General features: G+C 42.8%; 1 protein-coding gene across 1 annotated transcript in view; it reads left to right on the forward strand.

Annotated features, from left to right (window-relative positions):
* RELN (reelin) overlaps window positions 1-24,305 on the forward strand; it is a 585,476-nt gene that overhangs the window by 455,447 nt on the left and 105,724 nt on the right. The window contains exons 30-35 of the mRNA XM_015415052.1: window positions 4,076-4,233; window positions 8,855-9,062; window positions 16,031-16,107; window positions 19,066-19,224; window positions 21,272-21,460; window positions 21,607-21,880. Of these exons, the coding sequence (XP_015270538.1) occupies window positions 4,076-4,233; window positions 8,855-9,062; window positions 16,031-16,107; window positions 19,066-19,224; window positions 21,272-21,460; window positions 21,607-21,880 (1,065 nt within the window). The remainder of the gene's footprint in view (window positions 1-4,075; window positions 4,234-8,854; window positions 9,063-16,030; window positions 16,108-19,065; window positions 19,225-21,271; window positions 21,461-21,606; window positions 21,881-24,305) is intronic.

Raw genomic sequence — 24,305 nt, forward strand, 5'->3', positions numbered from 1 at the left:
CTGAACAGTATTATACCCTGCTGAGGCTGTCTGCCTCCCCAAGCCTCACTGTCCCAAGGCTCCTGTTATGTACGCGGACCGCTACCAGGGTCCGTGGCTACAGTAGGGAGCTTAGCTCCTCTAAACAATAGGAACCTAGGATCCTAGTTCCCCCAGCATTCACCAATAGCAACTTTGACGGGAAATTCAAACCCTCCAACGGGACTGTGGGTGTGCTGGGTGGGTGTGTATAAGTTGGCCTTTCAGGGCCGTTTTGCAGTTCCTGTGTGAAGTACAATAAACATGTCTTAATGCACGTCGTGGTCCGAGTCTTCCATGTGTCGAACCCAGTACTTTACAGCTCCATCCCCAAATCTCCAGGAATTCCCCAACCTGGAGCTGGCAACCCTAAGGTGAATTGATCTCTGTAGCTAGGAGATCCATTGTGATTTCCAGAGAGCTGCCATTGCTGCTTTAGGGAGGAGAGGAAGCAGGTGGATGGCTGGGAGTTCTGCCACTGCTGCTGCTGCTGCTGCTGCTGCTGTGGGGTGGGGGAGGAAGCAGGAAGGAGGCTGGGAGAATGATGCGGGCAGAAAGAGAGAGTGATGAGATGGGGAGGCAGAAAAACAAAGAGAATGATGAGGGGGCAGAGACAAGAAGTAACATGTATGAAGGAGAGATGGAGAGTAAGAAAAGGGGTGAAGAAGGGAGACGAAAGAGGGTGACAAAGGTAGGGGGAAAGGGAGGAAGTAAAGGTGTGAGGAATGGGATAATCACCCCGCATGCTTCTTGTGGGTACCCACTTGTTAAGCTCTGATTGGTTCTCTTTGCAATAACAACTAAACACCTTAAGTGCTCTTTTCAAACCCACTGGGGTTCTGGAGAGTAGTACCATATCATTGGCAAATAGCAAAGCCGGGATTTTCCTATTTACTAAAATAGGGAGGTAGGTATCAATGTTACCTACTCTGCTAACCAAATTATTAATATACTAGGAATAAGGTCCGTTGTGGAAATAAATACAACGAGCTCTAGAAAGAGGCTCTGGGAGAGTGCCCCAGCATTGGGCACTCAGCATCAATTAGCTGTGGCGACCTCAGCAGGGTATAATGACACAGAGTCCACCACTTTCTCCAGAGGAACTGATCTCTACTACCAGAAGAGGAGTTGTAATTTTGAGTGATCTCCATCCCTCACCTGGTGATTGGCAACAATGGTTCCCCAGGAGGAAATGGCTGGTTTGGAGGGTGGAGTCTATGGCATTGTACCTGTCTGAGGTCCCCCCCCTCCTCAAACCCCCCCTCAAGTCTCCAGGAATTTCCCAACCTGGAGTTGTCAACCCTATCTACTACTTCCCAGCCAATCATCAACCTGCCATTATCTGCCCCTCTGACTTCAGGTTTCCATTTCTTCCACTCTCCTTGTAGCCTCTAACTAGTAAAAGTACAGTCTTTCTCCAAAGTGCTGACCAAAGCAGGTCACCTCATTCTCCTCTCCCCCTTTAGCTTTGCACAAGAACCCTGTGAGGTAGGTTACACTGAAGATCTGAAATCACTGAATCAGCTTCCACAGGAAGAATCTAGGACTGGCAGACCCTGCTCTGAAGTGCTAACTACTACATCACACTGGCTGTCTTGGGGGGGGGCACCTCAGCAGGGTATAATGACACAGAGCCCACCATTTTCTCCAGGGGATCTGATCTCTGCCATCTGGAGAGCAATTATAACTCTGAGTGATCTATGGCATTGTACCTGTCTGAGGTCCCACCCCTCCACAAACCCAACCTTCTGCAGGCTCCACACCTCAAATCTCCAGGAATTTCCCAACCTACCTTTATTTCCCCCTCACTCTTCAGCTTTCCATCTCCCCCATACCTGCAGCCTCTCCATCTCCCCCATACCATGCTCTGGAGTTGGCAACCCTATCTCCTTCCCAGCCAAGCATCAACCTACCTTTATTCCCCCCTAACTCCTCAGCTTTCCATCTCCCCCCCCACCTGCAGCCTCTACCATACTCTGAAACCCTGACTGCTATGTCATATTGGCTGTCATAGGGGAGCCATCTCAGCAGAGTATAAGGACACAGAGTCCACCCTTTTCTCCAGGGGAACTGATCTCTGCCATCTGGAGAACAGTTGTAATTCTGAGTAATCTCCAGCCCTCACCTGGAGATTGGCAACAATGGTTTCCCAGGAGGAAAAGTAATATTTCTCTGCAATGGGAACCAAAGCAGCTTACATCATTCTCCTCTCCCCCTTTTTACTTGCACAACAACCCTGTGAGATAGGTTAGGCTGACAGTCTGTGACTGGTCAAAAATCCCCCACTCAGCTTCCACAGCAAGAACCTGGGTCTATCAGACCCTGCTTTGAAGCACTGACTGCTATGCCTAGGGTAGCAAACCTCCAGGTGGAGCCTGAAGATCGCTAGGTATCACCTGAACTCCAGACAACAGATCTCTCTCTCCCCCTAGAGAAAATTAACTGCTTTGGATGGTGGATTCTATAACATTCTGTTCAGCTGAGGCCTCTCCCCAGACTCTGGCTTCCTTAGACTGGCTTCCTTAGACACAGAATATCCAGGATTTTCCCTACCTGGAGCTGCAACCGTAGTCAGGACTGGCCCCAATAAGTTTTCTCCCAAAGCCCAAAATACGCGTGTAAAGGGCCTTTTACTGAGGAGAACCAAGCTTGGTTGCAACGGGCACTGAGAGGAAAGTAGGGTTCTCAGCTCTGAGTAGGGAAATACCTGAAGATTTGGGGGGTGGATCCTGTGTAGGGCAGCATTGGGGGGGCAGAAGCACCACAAAATCTCCAGGAATTTCCCAACCTGGAGCTGGCAACCCTAGTCAGGACTGGCCCTAGTGAGTTCCTCACAAAGGCGTGGAAAGGGTTTCATTCCTTTGTCTTTTTACTGACAGAACCAAGCTTGGTTGCCTACCAACAGCCACTGAGGGAAAAGTTAGTCTCACAGAGGAGCCAAGCAGGCAAAGTGTCTTCCTCAGGAGCAGGGGCCATTTCGTAGAAAAAGAGCTAGGGGAACTCATTAGCATAACTCATTAGCATACGCCACACCCCCTGACATTACCGGAAATGTGTCATAAGGCCACACACCCCGCCCCCAACAGTCCCGCGAAGGCCCTCCCTGGCCCCAGGCAGGCAAGGGTGGGGAGAGGCAGGGAGGAAGCAACTTACCCTCCCTCTTCTTCTGCCTCCTCCTGGCTGAATGAGGGCCGGAAGCGGGGTGGTCGGAAGCAGGGGGAGGGGCTTTGTCATGTGCCCCGCCCCCCGTACCTCACCAGGGGGAACTGCGATCCCCCGCGTTCCCCCCCGAAATGACCTCTGCTCAGGAGAGAGAGTGTATTCTGACAGGGAACAGTGACTGGAGTGGGCAGGGAAGAGGAGCATGCGAGTACTCTTGAGTGGCGGCTGATGGTCCAATGGCTAATGGAGTGCACTGTGGGCAGTACTCAGGCAACACAGCCAGTGGATAGGGACAGCTTCCGAGTGACACATCATGGAGCCAACTGATTTAGGAGCATGTGGAATGTTCAGAAAGTGCCACCCCACTACTCAATTATATCTAAGGAAAGCTAAGCTGAACAACACTGGTGCCAGGACGCAGCCTTGTTTTACTCCATTTGCTGTTATTACTGAATTAGAAAGGTGCCCAGCCCTGTTGCATCTAACTTTGAAGGATATATTTGAATATGGGACTCGTATTAGATGTAAGAGTCTATGATCTATATTCACGGCTTTTAGTTTCTCCCATAGCAATCCCCTAGATATAGTGTCAAAGGCAGATCTCAGGTCAAAAAAAGGCAGCATACAACGAGACCAATCTACTAGTCACAAATTTCTCAATTAGATGTCGTATAATTAGACAGTGACCCAAAGTAGATCTGCCCTTCCTAAAGGGTGTTTAATAGTAGCAGTGATACATGCAACCAGAAAGTGCTGGGGTATATTTTTGAGACTGTTTTTGTCATTAAAGAGACTGTTTGAACAATTTGGGGTCTCATACAGTTTGAGAACACAAGAAATGCAACAGATAGGCATTCAGCAACCATCTTCTGCTATGATTTTTCCTAATATACAGTAAAACCAGATTCCGCTGGATCCAAGACAGCAGTTCACAGAAGAATGTGCCTCCTTTTGGATTAGATGGGGTGTACTTCTCAGAGCCATGTCCCAACTATTGCAGTGGTCATGGGGATTGTATCTCTGGGGTCTGCTTCTGTGATTTGGGCTACACAGGTAAGACAGAACTGTTACCCTATTCAGGTGAGTTTCCGTTTTCCGGTGCTAGTCTGGCTGACGCTTTTAGGTTGTGCTTTGCTTCAAAGAGTTTTATACTCTTAACTTTTGGTTTCTATTTGCTTCTGTTATCTTTTTTCCCTGTTCATTATAAGTCTCCTTTCATTCTTCCCCCCTCATTTAATTTGGACTGCCTTTGTGAGTGATTGTTTTCAGCATACAGTGGGTTCCCTTATCTCACTCCCTATTAAGTTTAATTGTGTAAGGAGTGGTAGGATGTTTCTAGCAATTCTTTAGCTTTATTTTATCTCTCTTCTTTTTTTGGTTTTCTATCTTGAACTTTCAGGACACGTAGAAGATTTATTTGTTTAAACTCTGACAACCTTTTTTGTCTTCTCCCTCACAGGCAATGGAGTGTTGGGTGGGGAGAGGCTGCAGCTGCCTTTGGGTTTTTATTTTAATTCTTTGCAGTTGAGCTTAGTTTAGGCTACTTCAGGCCTTTTAGGTTGTTATTAGTTTGTATTTTATTTTATTAGACTCCTGTTAGTTATATTTTATTATTCTTTATCGTTCGAAGGGGTTCTTTTTTTAAGCTAGAGAGTGGCTGTCCATCTATTTTCTCATTCCTCCCTCCCCCTTGAAGACGTTGAGTTTGGAAGGGGGTTGCTGTTCTCTTCCTTTTCATTTGTTAAAATGAGTTAAAAAAACCAGGCACGACAGATTGATTATGAACCTTTTATTAAAAGCTAAGCAAAGCAGATTGGAAAACTTTTTAATAAATAAATTGCCCTCTGTGCCACTAAAAATTGGTTTGAGGTTTTGGAGAATGATTCTGATGTGAATGAGGGACTTAGTTTAAATCAGGATCCAGAAGATGGACCTTCTCTATTAAGTGTAGGTATGGAATCACAATCTTAAAAACCCTATGGGAGCTGATGGATAAATTGGTGGGAGATAAGAAACAAGTTTGTGTCATCTCTTTATTTTTTGGGCATGCCTGTCCCCTACATAGATATGGAATATGTAGAAAAAATTCAGAAAACAGCATATCATGACCTTTTTTTTCACCTAAAATCCCCTCTATGTTGTTTTTCAATATAGGGATTTATAGGAACTCTACAATTCACTTGACAAGAACTTTTAACAATCTAATAAGAAAGTCCTTGATTAAATCAAAGCTAGAACAACCACCCTTACAGAAGAGGACAGAAAAGATGGTGGAGCCCCCGTTAATTGATCTAGAAATCCCTTTAGACTAGAAGACAGATTATTATCAACATTTAAGCCACTCCCTCCTGCTGTAGATGAATAAAATAACCCTTTTGAGATATACTTAGTGTCTTATTATTCTTATTCGTGAATAGCTCTCATGCCTATGAGAGAGAAGATGCAGCCAAAAAACTGAGTAAGAAGAGAATTTGTAAAATCTACACAAATTCCGCGCTGAGGAAGCTTATTGAAACAGGTGTTTCACCAAGCCAGTCTGCAGAATCGTGACTTTTCATGCTACTTGGATAAGAAAGACACTAAGAACATCTTATTGGCTATTGCATTTTATTTGCATTGGATGACGCTTGAGGTGAACAGGACCAGGCAGTCTCCTGCAGTAGATAAGAGGATTGTGTCATTGGATTATTCTTATTATGAAGAATATGAATGTCCTTGTGATTTAACAGAAATGTATTAATATGTATCATGAAGATAGATCCAGGTGGTCAGCCATGTTGGTATGAAGCAGTAGAACAAATTTAGAGTCCAGTGGCTCCTTTAAGACCAACAAAGTTTTATTCAAAGTATGAGCTTTCGTGTGCACGCACACTTTTTCAAATACATTGGAAGGAAGGTAAGGTTCAAACTTATAGACAAGGGCTGAACAGCAAATTAACGTGTAACATGATGAAGATATTTTAAGATATGCAAAGAGAAAACAAAATAACAAACTAAAGTTATAAGGTCCACAGTTGTAAAGCAATAAATATGTCAAAATAAGACTGAGACTCTCCACTCCTCTCAGGTGCACAGACAGCCCACCCCCCATCTCAAACAACTCCTCACATACAATAATGCAACATCTAATTTGAACATGGACACTGGGACCAGAGCTTGCAATAAACCCAGATGCCAACTTTGCTGCCACAGACACCCAGACAACACAGTCACTGGAGCTAACAACATCAACTACATCATCAGAGGCTCATACACTTGCTCATCTTCTGACATTGTATATGCCATTAAATGCCAATGATTCCCTTCGGCTCTCTACATGGGACCGACAGGACAAACCCTACACCAGAGGATAAATGGACACAAATCTGACGCCAGAAATCACAAGACTGAGAAACCTGTAGGAGAACATTTCAACCAGGGCTCTCGCTCCATTGGAGCATTTTGGGGCCCGGCCCCCTGACTTCCTGAGAAGGCCCCACAACTTCCATCTAGCCCAGGCCTGCCACCACTGTCCCTTTGTCAAGCACGGCTTGCTTCTCCACTGCTGCCACTGCCCCTTTCCCAAGCGACTGCTCAGTTTCCCTGGTACAGCTCTGGCATGCTCTCTCCAGCCGCATGGCAACAGCAGTGTGATTTGAAGGCAAAGGTCCTGGAAGAAGAGCTGCTGCCTTCCCAGCTTCCCAGAGACCTGTGGAGGCTGAAAGCTGTCAAGGGAGGGAGGGAGGGGATGGCAGCCAGCCAGGGGGGCACTTACTAGAGCAGCGCGGCCCACCAGCAGGAGGAGGAGCAGCGGCGGCGGCGGCCCTGTCTGGCCGCAGAGCACCGGCAGCATCAACCAAGGGTGGCCACAAGTGCAGTGGTGGCAAGACTCGTCAGGAGTCCAGTGGGCTGGGGAGGAGGCTGCAAAGGGAAGGCGAGGCTCTGCCACCAAGAGAGCAGGAGAAGCCGAAGGCGGGCCAGGGCTGTGGGGGCTTGCCAGTCCTTCTGCCTCTCTCCCGGCGGGACCAGGCCAACCAGCATCAGGCTGCCATGCTCAGAGCCATCTCACATGCCCGGACGCTCAGGAACTGCTTCCATTCGCAGTTACGCAGGATAACTTAGCAGCCTCTTTGTCTCCGAGCTGTCTACAGGCAGTGTTCCCTCTAAGCTGAGTTAGTGTGAGCTAGCTCACAGCTTTTTAGCCTCCGGCTCACACATTTTTGCCTTAGCTCAGGAAGGAGGGCTCCAGAGCACACTCATTTATGCAGGAGCCAAATCACTTGCTCACAACTTTAATGCAAGTAGCTCACAAAGTAGAATTTTTGCTCACAGGACTCCACAGCTTAGAGGGAACCTTGTCTACAGGTGCTCCAACTGGCAAGCCTGAGTTGTTGTGTTTTTTAAAAAAAAATAGTGTTGTCAGTGCCCCCTGACTTATTTAAAGGCCCTCGAATTAAAAAATCCTGGCTTCGGGCCTGATTTCAACCTTCCAGGGCATTCACTGGATGACCTCGAGGTAGCTGTTTTATTACAAAGGAACTTCAGGAACAAAATGGAAAGGGAAATTACTGAATTACAAGTTATTACAACACTTGGAACAAAAACCTCCCCAGGACTCAACAGGGATATTGGTTTCTTATTTTATTATATATGCTTACTCATTCAGTCCTCTGTATTTTAGTGTGTTTCTTTTTCAGAATAATATATTAGAATACTGAATGCAATACAAGGAATATTGGAATTTTTGGCTGACATACACTACACCCATCTCAAAAAAGGGAAAATATGCTGTTAAGTGAGAGGAGTGAATGGAGAGTCTCAGTCTTATTGTGACATATTTATTGCTTTACAACTGTTGACCTTATAACCTTAGCTTGTTATTTAGTTTTCTCTTTGCATATATTAAAACACCTTCATCGTGTTACATGTTAATTTGCTGTTCAGCCCCTGCCTGTAAGTTTGAACCTTACCTTCCTTCCAATGTATTTGAAAAAGTGTGCGTGCACACGAAAGTTCATACCTTGAATAAAACTTTGTTGGTCTTAAAGATACCACTGGATTCTAAATTTGTTTTAATATTTATCAAACACTTGAAAAATTGAACTGACTTTTCATAATTATATCATGGTTGTTATTGTTGCCTGGAGTTTGGCAACCCTTATTCTGACAGACCCTTCAAAAAATTCTGTTCATATCTGGATTGTAATGCTCCATTTTTTTTCTCTTGAAGAAAAAACACAATCTCAAAAAAATGGGGGACAAAATCAAACTAAAGCTTTTGCAGTTGTTAAACATAATGGATTGGATCCCTCCAACACATTCTGCTTGCAGAGGCACTTTCTTCCAGCAGAATAGATCAGCTAAAGTGAAGTGCTTCCACTAGTGCAATGGATCCATGGAATCCAACCCATTAGTGGGACCTTTTTTTCTGCTTGCGGTCTATTTTAATGCCACTGATTTTAAATGTTCAGTTGGATGTCTTCTGTTTTGGAGAGATGATTTATAATTGGTGAGAAATTTGTGTAGCTGTAGAATGGGTTGTTTGCAACATATACAGGTATAGTAACATGGTGGAATCTACTCAGCTCCAAGCTTTCTTTGAAGAAGCAAATATATATGAATCATATGGTGCTGGTCATCACTTAGTTTATTTCAGCAAAGCATCTCCTATATATTTTTTCTTCCTCTTTTGAAGCCTCACATGGGACCTGTGTGTCTAACATACCCAACCACAGTGAGATGTTTGATAGGTTTGAGAGGAAATTGAGCCCTCTCTGGTACAAGATTACTGGAGGTCAGGTCGGAAATGGCTGTGGGATACTCAGTGATGGAAAATCTCTTTACTTCAATGGACCTGGCAAAAGGGAAGCAAGAACAGTGGATCTGGACACCACAAGCATCAGGTCAATTGTATATTCTGCTTCTCATATCTGTATACTATACCACTTTTATGTAGACATTGGTTTGGAGGTTTGGATACTTGTTGTTGTTGTTCAGTTGCACAGTCGAGTCTGACTCTTTGCGACCCCATGGACCAGATCATGCCAGGCCTTCCTGTCTTCCTCCATCCTCTGAAGTTTGCTCAGTTTCATGTTTGTTGCATCTATTTAAGTACTGCAGAGGTGGAATTGTAACGCATGAAGATAGACTTCCACAGATGATTCAAGGCTACTATTATCTGTATCCTATAACCCAGACTGGTACAAAAAGAATGAGAATTATGTGTAGAGCCAGTAACTCTATAGCCTGCTTAATGTGTGTGTGTTTCTGTGTGTGTTTATACACAGAGATATGTAAACTGAAATTTAATTTTCTAAATATGTCTATTGTTTTTTGTCAACCAACACAAGTGGATAAGAATCACAGCTACTTGTATCCGAGGATTCTCTGTTGGAACGCCATGACATTGGGGGCAAGTGTTTGGGGAATCAACAAGAAAGGCAGCTGATAGATAAGAACCTGATACAAATAAAAAGTAAACTGAGATCGCAGAATGATAATAACTAGGCAGGCCAGGTGGTAGGGTTGCCAACTCCCAGGTGGGGCCTGGAGATCTCCTGGAATTACAGCTGATCTCCAGGCCACAGAGATCAGTTCCTCTGGAGAAAATGGCTACTTTGGAGGGTGGACTCTATGTCATCACATCCCTGCTGAGCTCTCACCACAAACCTAGCCCTCCCTAGACTCTGTTCCTAAATCTCCAGGAATTTCCCAGTCCAGCATTGGCAACCCTACTGTGGGTCTCAGGTTGTAATGAGTTTTATAGATGAAAACCAACACAAGCAGTGGATTGAAACTACTGCTTGGATTTCTGTATTACCTCAGCAGATTGTAGATTCCATTCCACACAAGCGGCTTTGACACATCTGTTATTACACATTGATCTTGGATCTCACTGCAAGCCCTGAGTCATTCCTGTCTCCTTTTTGTATGGCCCGGCGTATTTACAACGTGTCTGCTGCCAGTAGGCTACCCAGATGTCACTTTATTCCGCTGTTCATGCTTGTCCCTTATGGTTTTGTTTGCTGGCTGCTCACTCACTGCAGTCACATCTGGGGCTTACCTGGCATCTGTAGAGGCTAGGTAAACATTGCAAAAAAAAATCCACCTGACAACATCTGGCTTGTTAACTGTGCCTGCTTCTGCTCTCATCTGTGCTATAGACTCCGCCACTAATGGTCACAGCATAGCCACTGTTATTTTTGAAGGGCCAAATCCTCACAACCTAGTCCTCTAAAAAAAAGATTTTACCATGTAACTTTCAGACTGCAACCAGCCACCATTTAACTGCATGCAGACAGTTATGTTTGAGGGGGATCATGTAGACATATTATGCATTATTAATAGTTACATATACAAATTATCATGCACTAAAAATGGGACTTTAAACTACTTCAGAAGCAAAAGTTCTGCCAGGCTGACATCTTTGTTTGTTGTAAGGTTCCATATTTTATACTGTATATTTTTATCCATTTCATATAAGCATCTCTTTTTTAAAAGAATACCATTGTTGTAAAAAGAGTACCATTGTTGTAAAAACTAAAGATTAATGAACAATTTCTGATTGGGTAAACATTTGTGGTGTTTGAAAATCACATTCTGATGTAAGAAAAAAAGTGTATAAACTTTTAAAACTTCAGAAAATTACCCCTCATGCCATCTGCCGCCCCCAATAATCTGTATCCATTGCCTAGCAATTGGTGAGGCATGGATAATAATTATTTCATTGATATATGTATTTAAAAGATGTATATCCTGCACTCTTTGGAGTCTGTCCAAAGTAGCTGATAATGTAAAATAATATAACAATTAATACAATTTTAAGATTAAAAATATAACAACAAAAAAACTAAAATGTTAATAATAAAATCCATTATTTATTCGTTTATTACATTTATACCCCACTTTTCTCCCCAAAGGGGACCCAAAGTGGCTTACAACAGTCTCCCCTTCTCTATTCTACCCTCACAGTGACCCTGTGAGGTAGAACAAAGTTTTAGTTCAGTGGCGCCTTTAAGACCAACAAAGTTTTATTCAAAGTATAAGCTTCTGTGTGCAAGTACACTTCATCAGATACAGTGGAACAGAACCTTCTCAACCATTACTTATAGGGGGTGGCTGGGGTTTGTTGTTTGTTGTCATCAGCTACTTACAACCTCTACTGGATAAAGACTGTTCTCTTTCACAGGTACTCAACCTCTTACAACAGCACTACAGATAAGATTAGAATTTCAACAGCCAATCCATATGCAAAAGAACCTCCCCAGGAAAGCTTCTCCTTTAGCATGTCACAGCCTGGGGAACTCCTACAAGATAATGACTCAGCCCTACCCCACCTTCCTGCGTAGATATAAATTACCTGCCTACCATTTTTCTTCTCGCCTCGACACAGAGAGTACTCCATCTTTCTGTGTTATACCTCTGAGGATGCCTGTCACAGCTGCTGGCGAAACGTCAGGTCCTACAATGCCAAGACCATGGCCATACAGCCCGGAAAATTTACAACAACTAATGAACTCCGGCCGTGAAAGCCTTCGACAACATATTTCCTCAGAAGCTTCTACCTCCTTTACATATAAAGCTACTCCTCCCCCTTCCTTATTTGTCTATTCCTTTTAAACAAGTTGTACCCCTCAGTCCTGATATTCCAGTTGTGAGTGTCATCCCACCAAGTTTCTGTAATGCCTATGAGGTCATAGTCCCCTTCCTGTATTAGGACTTCAAGTTCCACCTGCTTGTTTCCCTTACTCTGCGCATTAGTGTAGAGACACTGGAATCCATGGTTTATGTGCCCTGAACTTTTTGTTTCTGTACTTACCTACAGGTAATGTTTCCTAGCATATATATATCACTCCCCGCAAATCTTTAGTGTTCTTGACAGTTACTGGCATTATATTAGGCTTTGAACTTTTGTCTTGCTTCCCCATCAGATTTAGTTAATAGCCCTCCTTATGAGGTGCAAACCATCTCCTGATAGAAGAGCTTCATCTTGAAAGTGTAAGCCATGATCCAAAAAACCAAACCTTTCCTGATGACAAAATTTACATAGCCAATCATTTCTTTACAGTATTCTTCTTTCCCTTCCAAAGCCACAGCCTTCAACAGGAAGAACTGATGAAAACACAGGCTGTGCTCCCAGGACCTTCACCTTTTTACCCAGAGCCACAGTCTCTTTCAATACGTTCTGGGCTGTTCTGGGCGATATCATTTTTCCCCACGTGGATGAGCAAGGAAGGATAATAATCTGTGGGCTTGATGAGCCTTCCTACCCTTTCTGTCACATCCTGGATGTGTGCACCTGATAGACAGCTTAATTCTCGAGACGCCAGGTTCAGTCAGCACACTTTAGCCTCTACTCCTCTCAGTAGGGAATCCCCAGTTACCAGCACACACCTTCGCCTACATTGGGGAGCAGAAGCTCAAGTCCTCTCATCCACAGGGGCCTGAGAAATTTTCTCCAAGCTTTGGGCAAGCTGGGGGAGTAGCCCTTGTTCCAGTGGTCCAGAATCAATATTTATTGGGAGATCCTTGAACCTATTGCTTAACAACAGAGGCTCACAATGTCTCCTGATTTTCCTGCACCTGTGGGTTACTTTCTTCCATGCGCCCTCCTCCTTTGTTAGGTGCTCCTCCATTTGCTGAGCTACCTTTCCTTCCTGCTCCTGTTGCCCTCTCAGGAGTGCTTCATGTGTTCTGTCCATGAAATCTTCATCTTCGGATTCGACTGGCTTTCGAGCAAGGGAACCTTTACCTTTACAGCAAATGTTGAGGGGGAAATTTCAGCTTCCAACATATCGCTTGTCATAGTAGATGAGATCCAACACATGTCTATTCTGGACCAAGAATTGTGTCTTGCAGAATAAAAAGTGAAGTCTTGTTTATGTGGATTCCATGCATCAACACAATTGTGTTCTTCCATTAATTGGTAAAATATTGTAGGAAGTTCATTTCCTTGTTTTTGTTTTCCTTTGGTCGATTTTCTATCTTGTGTCTTATCAAATACTGTGTTAAAGTCACCAATCATACATAATTCATCATAATCCTGTTTAGAAATCAAATCTTGTAGGAATTTGTAAAAATTTTCTTGATGTTGATTTGGAGCATAAATATTCAACAGTAAAGTTTTCTTGGCTTGTCTTTGTATTTGAACCATCAGAATTCTTCCATCTTGTGAAGCATAAATAATTTCAGGTTGTAAATGCTCCTTTACAGAAGTCACTAGGTCTCTTTTCTTTTTATCTTTATCTGAAGCAGTAAAAGTTTTCCAAATTTTTTTAACTTGAAGGTATTTTTGATCTGCCATTTTAATATGAGTCTCTTGAAGGCATATTATGTCAAAGTTAACTTTTTTCAGCTGTTGAAAAATCCGTCTTCTTTTCTGGGGTGAGTTTAATCCATTTACCGATGGACCTCTGCTCCATATGCTTATCTAATTCGCTCTTGAAGCCACCCATGCTTGTAGCCGCCGCCACCTCCTGTGGCAGTGAATTCCATGTGTTAATCACTCTTTGGGTGAAGAAGTACTTCCTTTTATCTGTTCTTACCCAACTGCTCAGCAATTTCATGGAGTGCACACGAGTTCTTGTATTGAATAATCTTGTATAGACCCAACTAGAATATATCTCACCACAACTATGTTATTATGGGAACAGAATTCTAGAGTTCACTTCCTCCCTATTTGAACCTCACCAATAGAACACAGGAAATACAATCAAACACCAGAGGTAAAGGGCAGAAGCTAAACGTACTTTAGTCTAACTGGGAGCCTGAAGTGTTGGTAAAGGGATTGACAAGTCAAATCAAAGTGTTAATAGTCTTACAGATGCCATTCAGTTGAAGTAGTTGAAGCAGAGTTCCCTTTTAAATTGTGTAATTCCCAAACGAAATACAGTATCTTCTTGATTCCAAACAACAGAAAACCTGTAAACTTTAAAAAGAAGCAAATAACTCCAAGCTCCACCGAACAAAGGGGGAAAATGGGGTACGTTGCAAAGACTACAGTCTTCTTTTAGTTATAATTCCAAACTCCACCCCACAAAGGGGAAAAATAGGGTACGGTACAAGGTCTACAATCTTCTTTTAATTATGGTTTCTTTAAGTAGTAGGCTCACAGCAGTCAAAGAATGTTCTTTATTTCCAGCCCTTAGAAATTACCACTTAGCCTAGCTTAAATTCTCTATAGTCGGCCACTGATAAAAAAGGGATGGGGGGGAACCTCCCACCTCGCTCTTAAATAGTTTTAACTAAAATATTGATGTGTCAGCAGGGGTCATTTCATAGAAAAAGAGCTAGGGGAACTCATTAGCATAACTCATTAGCATATGCCACACCCCCTGACATCAGGGGCCCAGCGGTGGACCTGCAAGGCCAGCGGGAGTGCGAGGAAGCCCCGCCAAGGCCCTCCCTGGCCCCAGGCAGGCAGGGGTGGGGAGAGGCGGGGGGGAAGCAACTTACCCTCCCTCTTCTCCTGCCTCCTCCTGGCTGAATGAGAGCTGGAAGCGGGGCGGCCGGAAGCAGGGGGCGGGGCTTCGTCATGTGCCCCGCCCCCCTGCACCTCACCCGGGGGAACTGCGTTCCCCCCCGAAATGACCTCTGTGTGTCAGTATAGCATTTTAAGCAGTGTACTGATAGATTTAGCAGGTTCTCAGAATTCCCAACTTTCATTTTTTTAAAAAAGTAAGTTTTTAGCCATAAGGAAAAAGTCATATCTCTGCGAGGGAAGAGAACCTGTTTGAACTGTTCATTACAATGCTACTTCAATATAAGCATGTACAGAAAATAAAAAGGAGATTGCTGTGATGCCGCCAATGATTCCACCAATGACAGGGTCAAACATCACTCAGCTCAGTTTGCCATGGATGCAAGGGGGAGGGAATTCCTTAGGTGGGGAGGACTGAATGTGGAGTGCGTGACTGCGCTATCTTAGAGGCCGTAATTCCTCCCGAAGAAGCCATCCTCTCCCAGAGGAACGTCCTTGAAACTTTTGGTGCCAGCTTGGTTGTGTAGATAATGGGATCGTATATTTCCCAGGTGAAAGGGGGGTAGGAACGCTATGGCTAGGTGGGATGGATGTGATGTATGAGTGACCATTAGGAGGGGTTTAATTTGAATTACCTATATCTGTGATTGTACCTGCCCAAATCTCCAGTTCTGACACAGCTTAGTTATGACCTGGATCTTGATTAAATCTCAATAAACATATAACTGCCAAAGAGAGTGTTGTTGAGAGTAACTTGACCAGGAGTCTGACAGACAGCAGCTTCCATGAAACTCCTCATTATTTAAGGCATGTATGGGGGGGGGGCCTGACTGCACTGCTGTGAAAATGCACAGAAAGGGCAGATGTGTGGATGTCCAAACTGTTTCCAATGCTCATGGATGGACTACCAAGAAAACCAGGAGTAAGTTGAGTGTGTGGGAAATCCCCTTGGAGATTTGGAGGTGGTGCCTGTGAAATGGGGAAATTTGGGTAGCGGTTTCACCTAGAATCCATGGTATACCATAGATCTTGCCCACTAAAGCTTCCATTTTCTCCAGGGGAACCGATTTCTGTAGTCTGGAGGTCAGATGTAATTCCAAGAGAACTTCATGCCCCACCTGGAGGTTGGCAGACCTACCTGAAAACGTGGTTTAGCAATAGCAGTCATATGGTTGCCATAAAACCCATGGAATCCCAGGGAAGTAAAAGTTACTCTACAAACCACTTAGCATCTGCTGATACTTTGCCACAGTTTTAAATAATCTCAAATAAAATAATATATAAATCAAGCATGTAGGATGAAGAAACAATGATCTGATGATACTGTCTCATAGCTTCTTTTTTATTTTGTTTTTCTCTTCTAAGACAATTTTTTAATCTTTTTGTTAACAGACTAGTTCAGTTTTATGTTCAGATTGGAAGCAAGTCCATTGGCACAGGCTGCAACAAACCAAGAGCCAGGAATGAAGGTAAATGTGCTTAAAGCTTCTGCCCTCCATTAACCTGTTTTGCATCATTAGCAGCCTGCTGTTGATACTCTTTCATCTTTGATGATGAACATAACAGTTCAGCTTGTAAAACTTAAAACCAAGGAATGGCCTCAGATTATTTTTCTGCTTCTTATTTTTAAGCCACTTATGCACACATGACTCATCATAATAGATGTGTGTCACTATGATGAGTCATGTGTGCATGGATAGCTTCAATACCACAAGGGTTCTTCTGGCCCATATTGCACCCACCCACCCCATCTCCACAGGGTCCTGGTCAGTAAGACCTGTGCGCATAGTCAGGTGAAAAGGAGGTCACCACAACCTTGACCCCAAGTATAGCACTTTACTTTTCTCCACAGGGATGAATGGCAATCATTCATTTATACTAGAGAAAATAAAGGAATGTGCTTGATAAACCACTAGGATGGTGGGGCTCAGGGGTCTTTTCCTAGAAAAAGAGCTGCAGGAGCTCATTAACATATGGTATGCTAATGAGCTACTAGGCTATTAGCATAATAGCTCCTTAGCATATGCAACGCCCCCTGACAACACCGGAAGTGATGTCAGAAGGGGAAGCAAGGGGGGGAAGCATATTCAAAAGCCTCCACTTCCCCAGCAAGGGGGGGGGGGGGGAGCGAAGAGAGAAGGGGTTTAAAGTTTAAACCCCTTCTCACTAGAGTTGGGCCGCAGAAGGAGGAAAGAGGGAAGGAGAGAGAGAGTGTGTGTGTAGAGAGAAGGAATGAAAGAGTAAAAGGGAAGGAAAGAGGAAAAGAAAGAGAAGGAAAGAAAGGAAAGGAGGGAAAGAAAGAGGGCAAAGAGATGAGGGGAGGGGGAGCCCCCCCCACCCCCCCCCCCCAATCAAGCCTCCACCACACCCCGCGGATCCCTCACTTACTCCGGGAGGCGGCGGGGGGCCCTCTTCTGGCCTCCCACGGCCGCAGAGCTCCGGCGTTGGCCCTGGGAGGCGGTGGGGGGGCCTCTTCTTGCCTCCCAGGGCTGCAGCGCTCCGGTGCTGGCCCTGGGAGGCAGCAGGGGGCCGCAGCGTGGGGAGCTGGGGGCGGGACTTGCTGCCACCGCCTCTGGTGCTTGGGCTCCCGGAGCAGTGCTCTGGCACGCTCCGTCCCCAATAGACCCCTGGTGGCGCTACTTCATGACACAGGTAGTTCCTTCTATTGAATCAAGCCTGCACATATCTTCATTGTTCCCAGTCTGCCTTTGGCTTCTTGATGATGATAGAATGGGACCGAATGTTGTGAACTGGCCTTTCTATAGAGAAATGTTTCTGTTTCCTAGTCCAATATTATCTAATTCATGGAGTTATGCTTAATTCACCTTGTTCACTTTGAATTTTTAATAAAATTGTTGATCTTTTGTTTTGATATTTTTCTGGAACCCTATTTTTTGTTTTGGGTGGCATTCCCCCCTCCCCCAATACAAATACCTTTTATTGATGTGGGGCTCTTTTGTAGCTGAAACCAATGCTGTATTTTGAGAAACTAGAAACTGCATGTAAAATGGCTTAAAGTGGGCCTATGTTATTTTCACCACAGAGATTGAAGCCCCAGTGATTTATTTAACACCCTTAGCCACATTAGAAAAGAACTTTCAATCTGTGAGGGCCATCAAACAGTGCGTTTCCCCCCAGTCCACAGCAGTGGCGGTCACCGGCAGGGAAGTTCACTGTATGATGACCTTGACTCATACGGTGAATGCTACTTTTCATTATTGCCTTGTTGTTGTTCAGTCGCACAGTCGAGTCCGACTCTTCGCGACCCCATGGACCAGTTCACACCAGGCCTTCCTGTCTTCCGCCATCCTCTGAAGTTTGCTCAATTTCATGTTCGTTGCATCTATGACACTAACCATCTCATCCTTTGCCATCCCCGTCTTCTTTGACCTTCATTATTGTCTAGGGAGCAGGAAATTCACAGAGGTGCTGATACAGAGCATTGCACTGTGACATCCACTATAGCAGCCTGTGGATGACATGATTTTTACGTGTCATGGGGCCACCAGATATATCATATTAATATTGTGCTAACATGACATTAACGGTAAAGAACACCTGCTGTTAGAGAGAAATAGGTCAGTCATGTCCAAATCATATGAAAAAATAATTAGAATGTTTCAAAGCCATCATTTCTCAGTTGGTTTGGCAGGAAGAGTACTGTATTACCAGGAAAGTGATTGAAAATTACCTGTGTGTTTGCTCCTTGGCTTTTAATTTGCCAGCCATGTTATAACAGTGCCATTCTGTTATCTACAAGTCACTTTTGAAAATATTATTAGGGCTGTGTATGTGACTGTACATTAATCTCAAGATAAATTGTGCATGAACTAAAAAATTAAATGCACAGTATAATAGAAGCTACCTCTGTGTGATTTTGTGGCTTATTTCAAAAGCTAACCTCCTTTTATCCCTGGATACTTCCAGCATCATAGGAGCAATCCTTTGCAGGCAAATGCTGCAACCAATCACAGCATGTCCCATAACTTTGACATTAGTGATCAACTCATGATTTGATTTCCAACTCAAACATCTCTCAGCTTTAATGTAAGGCTGTAAATCTGCTGGAAGTCTTGAACAAAATACTCAGATTGGTAAATGCCAGTTTTACACTATTGAGGAGCAGGTATCAATGCACAGGGATGACTTTAACTTGATTTTTTCCAGTCAGTAAGAAAACTTATGTTTTGTACAAACATTTGTGGATAGAGCTTCCCTTATGCCTCTTGTAAGTTAATCAAGAGAAAAGTTTTTAAAAATGATGAGGACTAAATTAGTGCCTGTGCCTTTATGCCGCAACTTGACATGGAATTGCTAATCGAATTGCCAAAACGTGATCTTGAACATCCACCACTGAAAATAGATTTTTCATCACAGGCTTGCTGAGAGGCATGATCGACATTACTTTATTTCATTTTATCTTTCAGGACTTCTTGTTCAATACTCAAATGACAATGGAATAAGCTGGCATTTGCTCCGAGAACTGGATTTCATGTCTTTCTTAGAGCCACAGATTGTATCAATAGAACTGCCTCGTGAGGCCAAAACATCAGCGACCGCTTTCCGATGGTGGCAACCTCAACATGGTAAGTAATCTACACAGAATGATAACAACAACAATTATGTTTAGATTCTTCCACCATTGTTGTTATAATTTTGTCTTGTATTTATGCATTGTTTTTGTTCTCTCTTTTTTCTTTGTTCTAATCTTACTTAGTTGTTGGATTTTAGGTTTCTTCCCTTTGTGCTTTTTCTTCGGATTTTTTGAAATAAATACATTTAAAAACCCACATTGTAGGTAATAGTTCAGTAGGATGATACGTAACACTTAGGAACATAAGAAGACTCCTGCTGGATCAGATGAGGCGTCCATCTAGTCCAGCATTGTTTCTCACCTCTGGCCAACCAATTACTGTGGGAGTCAACAACAGGGCATAGAGACTGAGACCTTCTCCTAATGTTGCCTCTTCACACTGGTATTCAAAGGTTTACTGCCTCTGAAAGTGGAGATTCCCTTTAGTCACCATGGATAGTAGCCACTGATAGACCTGTCCTCCATGAATCTGTCTAATCCACTTTTAAAGCTGTCTATGGTTGTGGCCATCACTACATCTGGTAGGGAATTCCAAATTTTAATAACTCATTGTGGGGGGGAAATAGTGATTTTTTTGTTTGTTTGTCCTGAGTCTACTGCCCATCAATTTCATTGGATGCTTTCAAGTGCTAGTATTTTGGGACACAGAGAAGAAGTTCTTTCTGTCCACTCTCTCCACCCCATGCATAATTTTATAAACCTCTATCATGTCCCCCCTTAGTTGTCTCTTTTCTAAATTGAAAAGCCCCAGACTCCAGCCTTTCCTGTTGGAAAGGTTCTCCAGTACCTTAATTGTCTTGGTTGCCCTCTTCTGTACTTTTACCAGATCTGCAATGTCCTTTTTGAGGTATGATGACCAGAACTTTACACAGTATTCCAAATGAGGCCACACCATAGATCTATACGGGGGCATTATAATATTGGCTGTTTTATTTTCAATCCCTTTCCTAATAATTCCTAACACACAGTTTCTACCCTTTTCAGTGCTGTAGCAGACTGAGCTGACACTTTCATTGACAGCTCCACTGTGACCCCAAGGTCTCTTTCTCAGTCTCAGCAAGTTCAGACCCCATTACCATATACTTGAAGTTGGGATATTTTGTTCCAGTGTGCATCATCTTATATTTACCAACACTGAACTTCACTTGTCACATTGTCGCCCACTCACCCAGTTTGTGGAGATCCTCCTGGAGCTCTTCAGTCACCAACACTTGCATTATGTTCTTTTACACTTGAGTATCTAATTTTTTAACCATCCAATGGCTGGGGAGGTTACAATCAACATTTCTATTTATTCTCTACCAAAGCAGACACTATGTACCCCTGAGAAGTAGAATGTAATGCAATAAATGTGCTTTTAAATTCAACAGTGGGATGAGCTTAATTGAGCAGTGAATCATGTTCTTGGTCTGTGGCCCTGATCCTCCAAATGCATTGAACTCTCACTTCAGCTGATGATGGAGCAAATCCAGGGTATACATGAGACATTTTCCCCTTTGCATCTTTGATAATAGGATGCCTCATTTGTAGAGATGGGACTAAGGGCAAAATTTCACGATACATCTGACACATGATGGGTCACGGGTGCATGACCAGATTCACTGTCAGAGGAACATCGGGGGGACTCACCTTAAAAAACACTCATTTGGCTTGGTACATTCATCCAGTGTATTTTTGACTTTGAGTCCAGTCACACACCTGTGACGAAACATGTGTCAGACATATCGTGTATTTAAGCCCTAATTCTCTGAATTAAAACAGATTGTTTGAGGGTTAGGCATGACTTGATGAAAGCTGAACAGATCTCCCCCAGCTGGCCTGTAAAAAGGGAAAGAATTTTGTGAGACTTAGAGGTTGATTTGACTCCCCACCATGTTTCACTAATTCTTTCCACCTCCCCTCATTTTTCATCCCCAGCTATCAGAAATCATACAAACTAAGCTCATAAGGCCTTTTCTGTAGCTCTATACTGTAACTTAGTCAAACTGGTTGGTGTCTAATGAGATGAAAAGTGCTCTCATTTGTCTGCTTGTTTACAGGGAAGCATTCGGCACAGTGGGCTTTAGATGATGTGCTTGTAGGAATGAATGACAGCTCTCAGACTGGTTTTCAGGATAAATTTGATGGATCTGTAGATTTACAAGCTAGTTGGTACAGGATCCAAGGAGGACAAGTAGACATTGATTGTCTATCCATGGACACAGCACTCGTATTCAGTGAAAATATAGGTAAGACTCACATTAAATGATTTTTTTCCCCAAAAAAATGTGATAAGTTCTAGTTGCCCATTAGGAGAGGAAATAGCCTTTGGTCTGAAATATCTGCTTGCAAGTCAAAAGCAGTATAATGATTTCTTTTTCTGATCTCTCTTTAGGAAAACCTCGTTATGCTGAGACTTGGGATTTCCATGTGTCTGACTCTACCTTCATGCAGTTTGAACTCAACATGGGCTGCAGCAAGCCATTCAGTGATTCCCACAGTATTCACTTCCAGTATTCCCTAAACAGTGGAAGAGACTGGCATTTGGTTACTGAGGAATGTGTTCCTCCAAAGATAGGCTGTCAACAATACATTGAGAGTTCTGTTTACATCTCAGAAAGATTCCAGAACTGGAAGCGAATTACTGTCTACCTTCCGCAAGGAACAATGTGAGAACTGCTATCTTGATTTCATACAGTAATTCAAGCTTTTTACAACTTATTTCTTTTACTACAAAACTGTCTTTTTACTTTAGCTGCATTTCTGGCTTAACAACAAAGGAAACTGTGGATGTACAATTTTATGGATGGATGAAACCAAATTTCCAATGTTTAGGAACTGGAATGGTTAGAAAGAGACCACTCTAGAACAAAGCATTTCCCCCTCTCCCACTGCAGCATAAAGCTTCTGGAAAATTTAAGTGGCTGTGCTTGGTCCATAAAATTTTCACATCTTCCCTAAAGCTCAGTAAATCATTCTTTTTTTTATTTTCTTTTTGTAATATAAATTTTATTTTCTTAAATTGATACAAATAATTCAATCAAATAGCACACATCTCTAATTTAAAAATGGAACAGAGGAAGGGTTAAAAATTAGCCTTACAAGCAAACAATAAAAAACTAACCGGGGTAATGAAGCAGTCAATGTGGGCAAAGAAATTCTAAGGAAACCAGACTAAGGTTTAACATGCCACACTGAACAAAGGGTGACAAGGCAGATAACACTGAACTATAATTTAAAAAGGGCGATATACACAATAGACAATATTGCAATACACTGCAGTGCTGTCTCCTATCAGTGCAACCACTCGGGCTAATACATCCTATATTATAAAGTTTTCCATTATGGGTAACATAAATTTATAAAATGTAAAGCCACAGGGAAAGAAAAACAAAATTCAAAAAATAACTATATTTAACATGAACTAATCAAAATCTATATTCAACTATATCTGTTTGTACTTTGGGCTAAGGACACAACAGAATGAGGCTCCCAAGCACCACACACACCCCTGTAGGGAAGAGACCTTGGCCTTTTATATCCATTCAAAATTGGCCAAATATAACCCAGTAGTACTATATTAAGGTAAAGATTCCCTTGCTCGAAAGCTAGTCGAATACGACTCTAGGGGGCGGTGCTCATCTCTGTTTCCAAGCCGAAGAACCAGCGCTGTCTGAAGATGTTTCTGTGGTCATGTGGCTGGCATGACTAAATGCCAAGGCACACAGTACACTGTTACCTTCCCACCAAAGTGGTATCGGTTGCTACTTGCAATTTCTTGCTTTTGAACTGCCAGGTTGGCAGGAGCTGGCGCCAGAGACAGGAGCTCACTCCATCAAGCAGCAATAGGGTCTCAAACTGCTGAGCTACATACCTTCTGGTCTGCAGCTCAGTGTCTTAACCTCTGAGCCACCTTTGAGGACTATATTGCACATCCACAAAAGCCAAGACCAAAAAAACTGGCCTAAAAGTAGTCCTCAAAATTAGCACCTATTCTGGCTGTCAGATCTATAGAAAAAAACAATAAGGTCACAGCCCAAAATACTAACAAGCACAAGACACAAAGGAAACTGTACAAAAATGCTGCTATATAATATCACAAAATCTTAAATTTCCATATGATAGTGAATAACCAAAGTCCGTATATATTTCTTAGGTATACAGACAAAGAAGAAGTCCTCACAGAGCCACGATGACAAAATTCTCCAGAGTAAAACTTCCGTTTCGTAGAGTCTTCATCCAAGATCAACAAATCAATGGTGTCATTCCTTATTCTCAGTATGTACAAAGACAAATATGGTCACAGTCCGTAGACATGAAAAGATAGAGCCACAGGAACTGTGTAAAGTGCGCTCAATGTTTCTTTAACGATAGCAATAATGTTATAAATATGAAACTTACAAAAGTGATACTAATACATTCAAATTGTAAATCCAGTTACATAAGATAGAAGATAACAACGACGGCGGGACAGTGGTCTCCGGAATGCGATGCCATTTCGACAAACGTCTTCTTCTAACCAAGAATTTATAAGCTTATACATGATATAATACATATGAACATTAGTACTTACTTCTTAGGTAATTGTACAACCAAATTTAAAATAAACTTGGTACAAAACCTTACTAGATGATGTGTGGAAAATTGCACTTCAATAGAAAAGCTACCCGATTCACATGGAGTTCAATAACAGTTTCTAGAAAAAACATAGCAAAGCAGTGAAACCAGACAGACTAACTACGCATAATTATATAAAGCCAAAGCTTATACAAAAACAAAAATGTTCAAACCTACTTACCACCTATTTCATTGCACAAGTAATGGAGAAAATTTCTCTCAGACAAAATAAAGTTTATGTGTTAACCAGGTGTTCGTGGTTCCTAACTTATACAGAGTTCACACCTTCATGGATTGCTCCAGAATCAACTTACATAAAAACTGAACAATGGCTGGGTGTCCTAACATTGAAACACTAAGGAAAAAGAGTTATAGGAAACAACTCAGATCTAAAGATGCATTCAGACCATGTGGATATATGGTGTTTAGTCTGTATATCCAGAATGCTTCTCTTTTCAAAAGGACCTTTCGTATATC

This window comes from Gekko japonicus, unplaced genomic scaffold, assembly GCF_001447785.1.
Source record: "Gekko japonicus isolate JY-2015 unplaced genomic scaffold, Gekko_japonicus_V1.1 scaffold5, whole genome shotgun sequence".
Taxonomy (NCBI): domain Eukaryota; kingdom Metazoa; phylum Chordata; class Lepidosauria; order Squamata; family Gekkonidae; genus Gekko; species Gekko japonicus.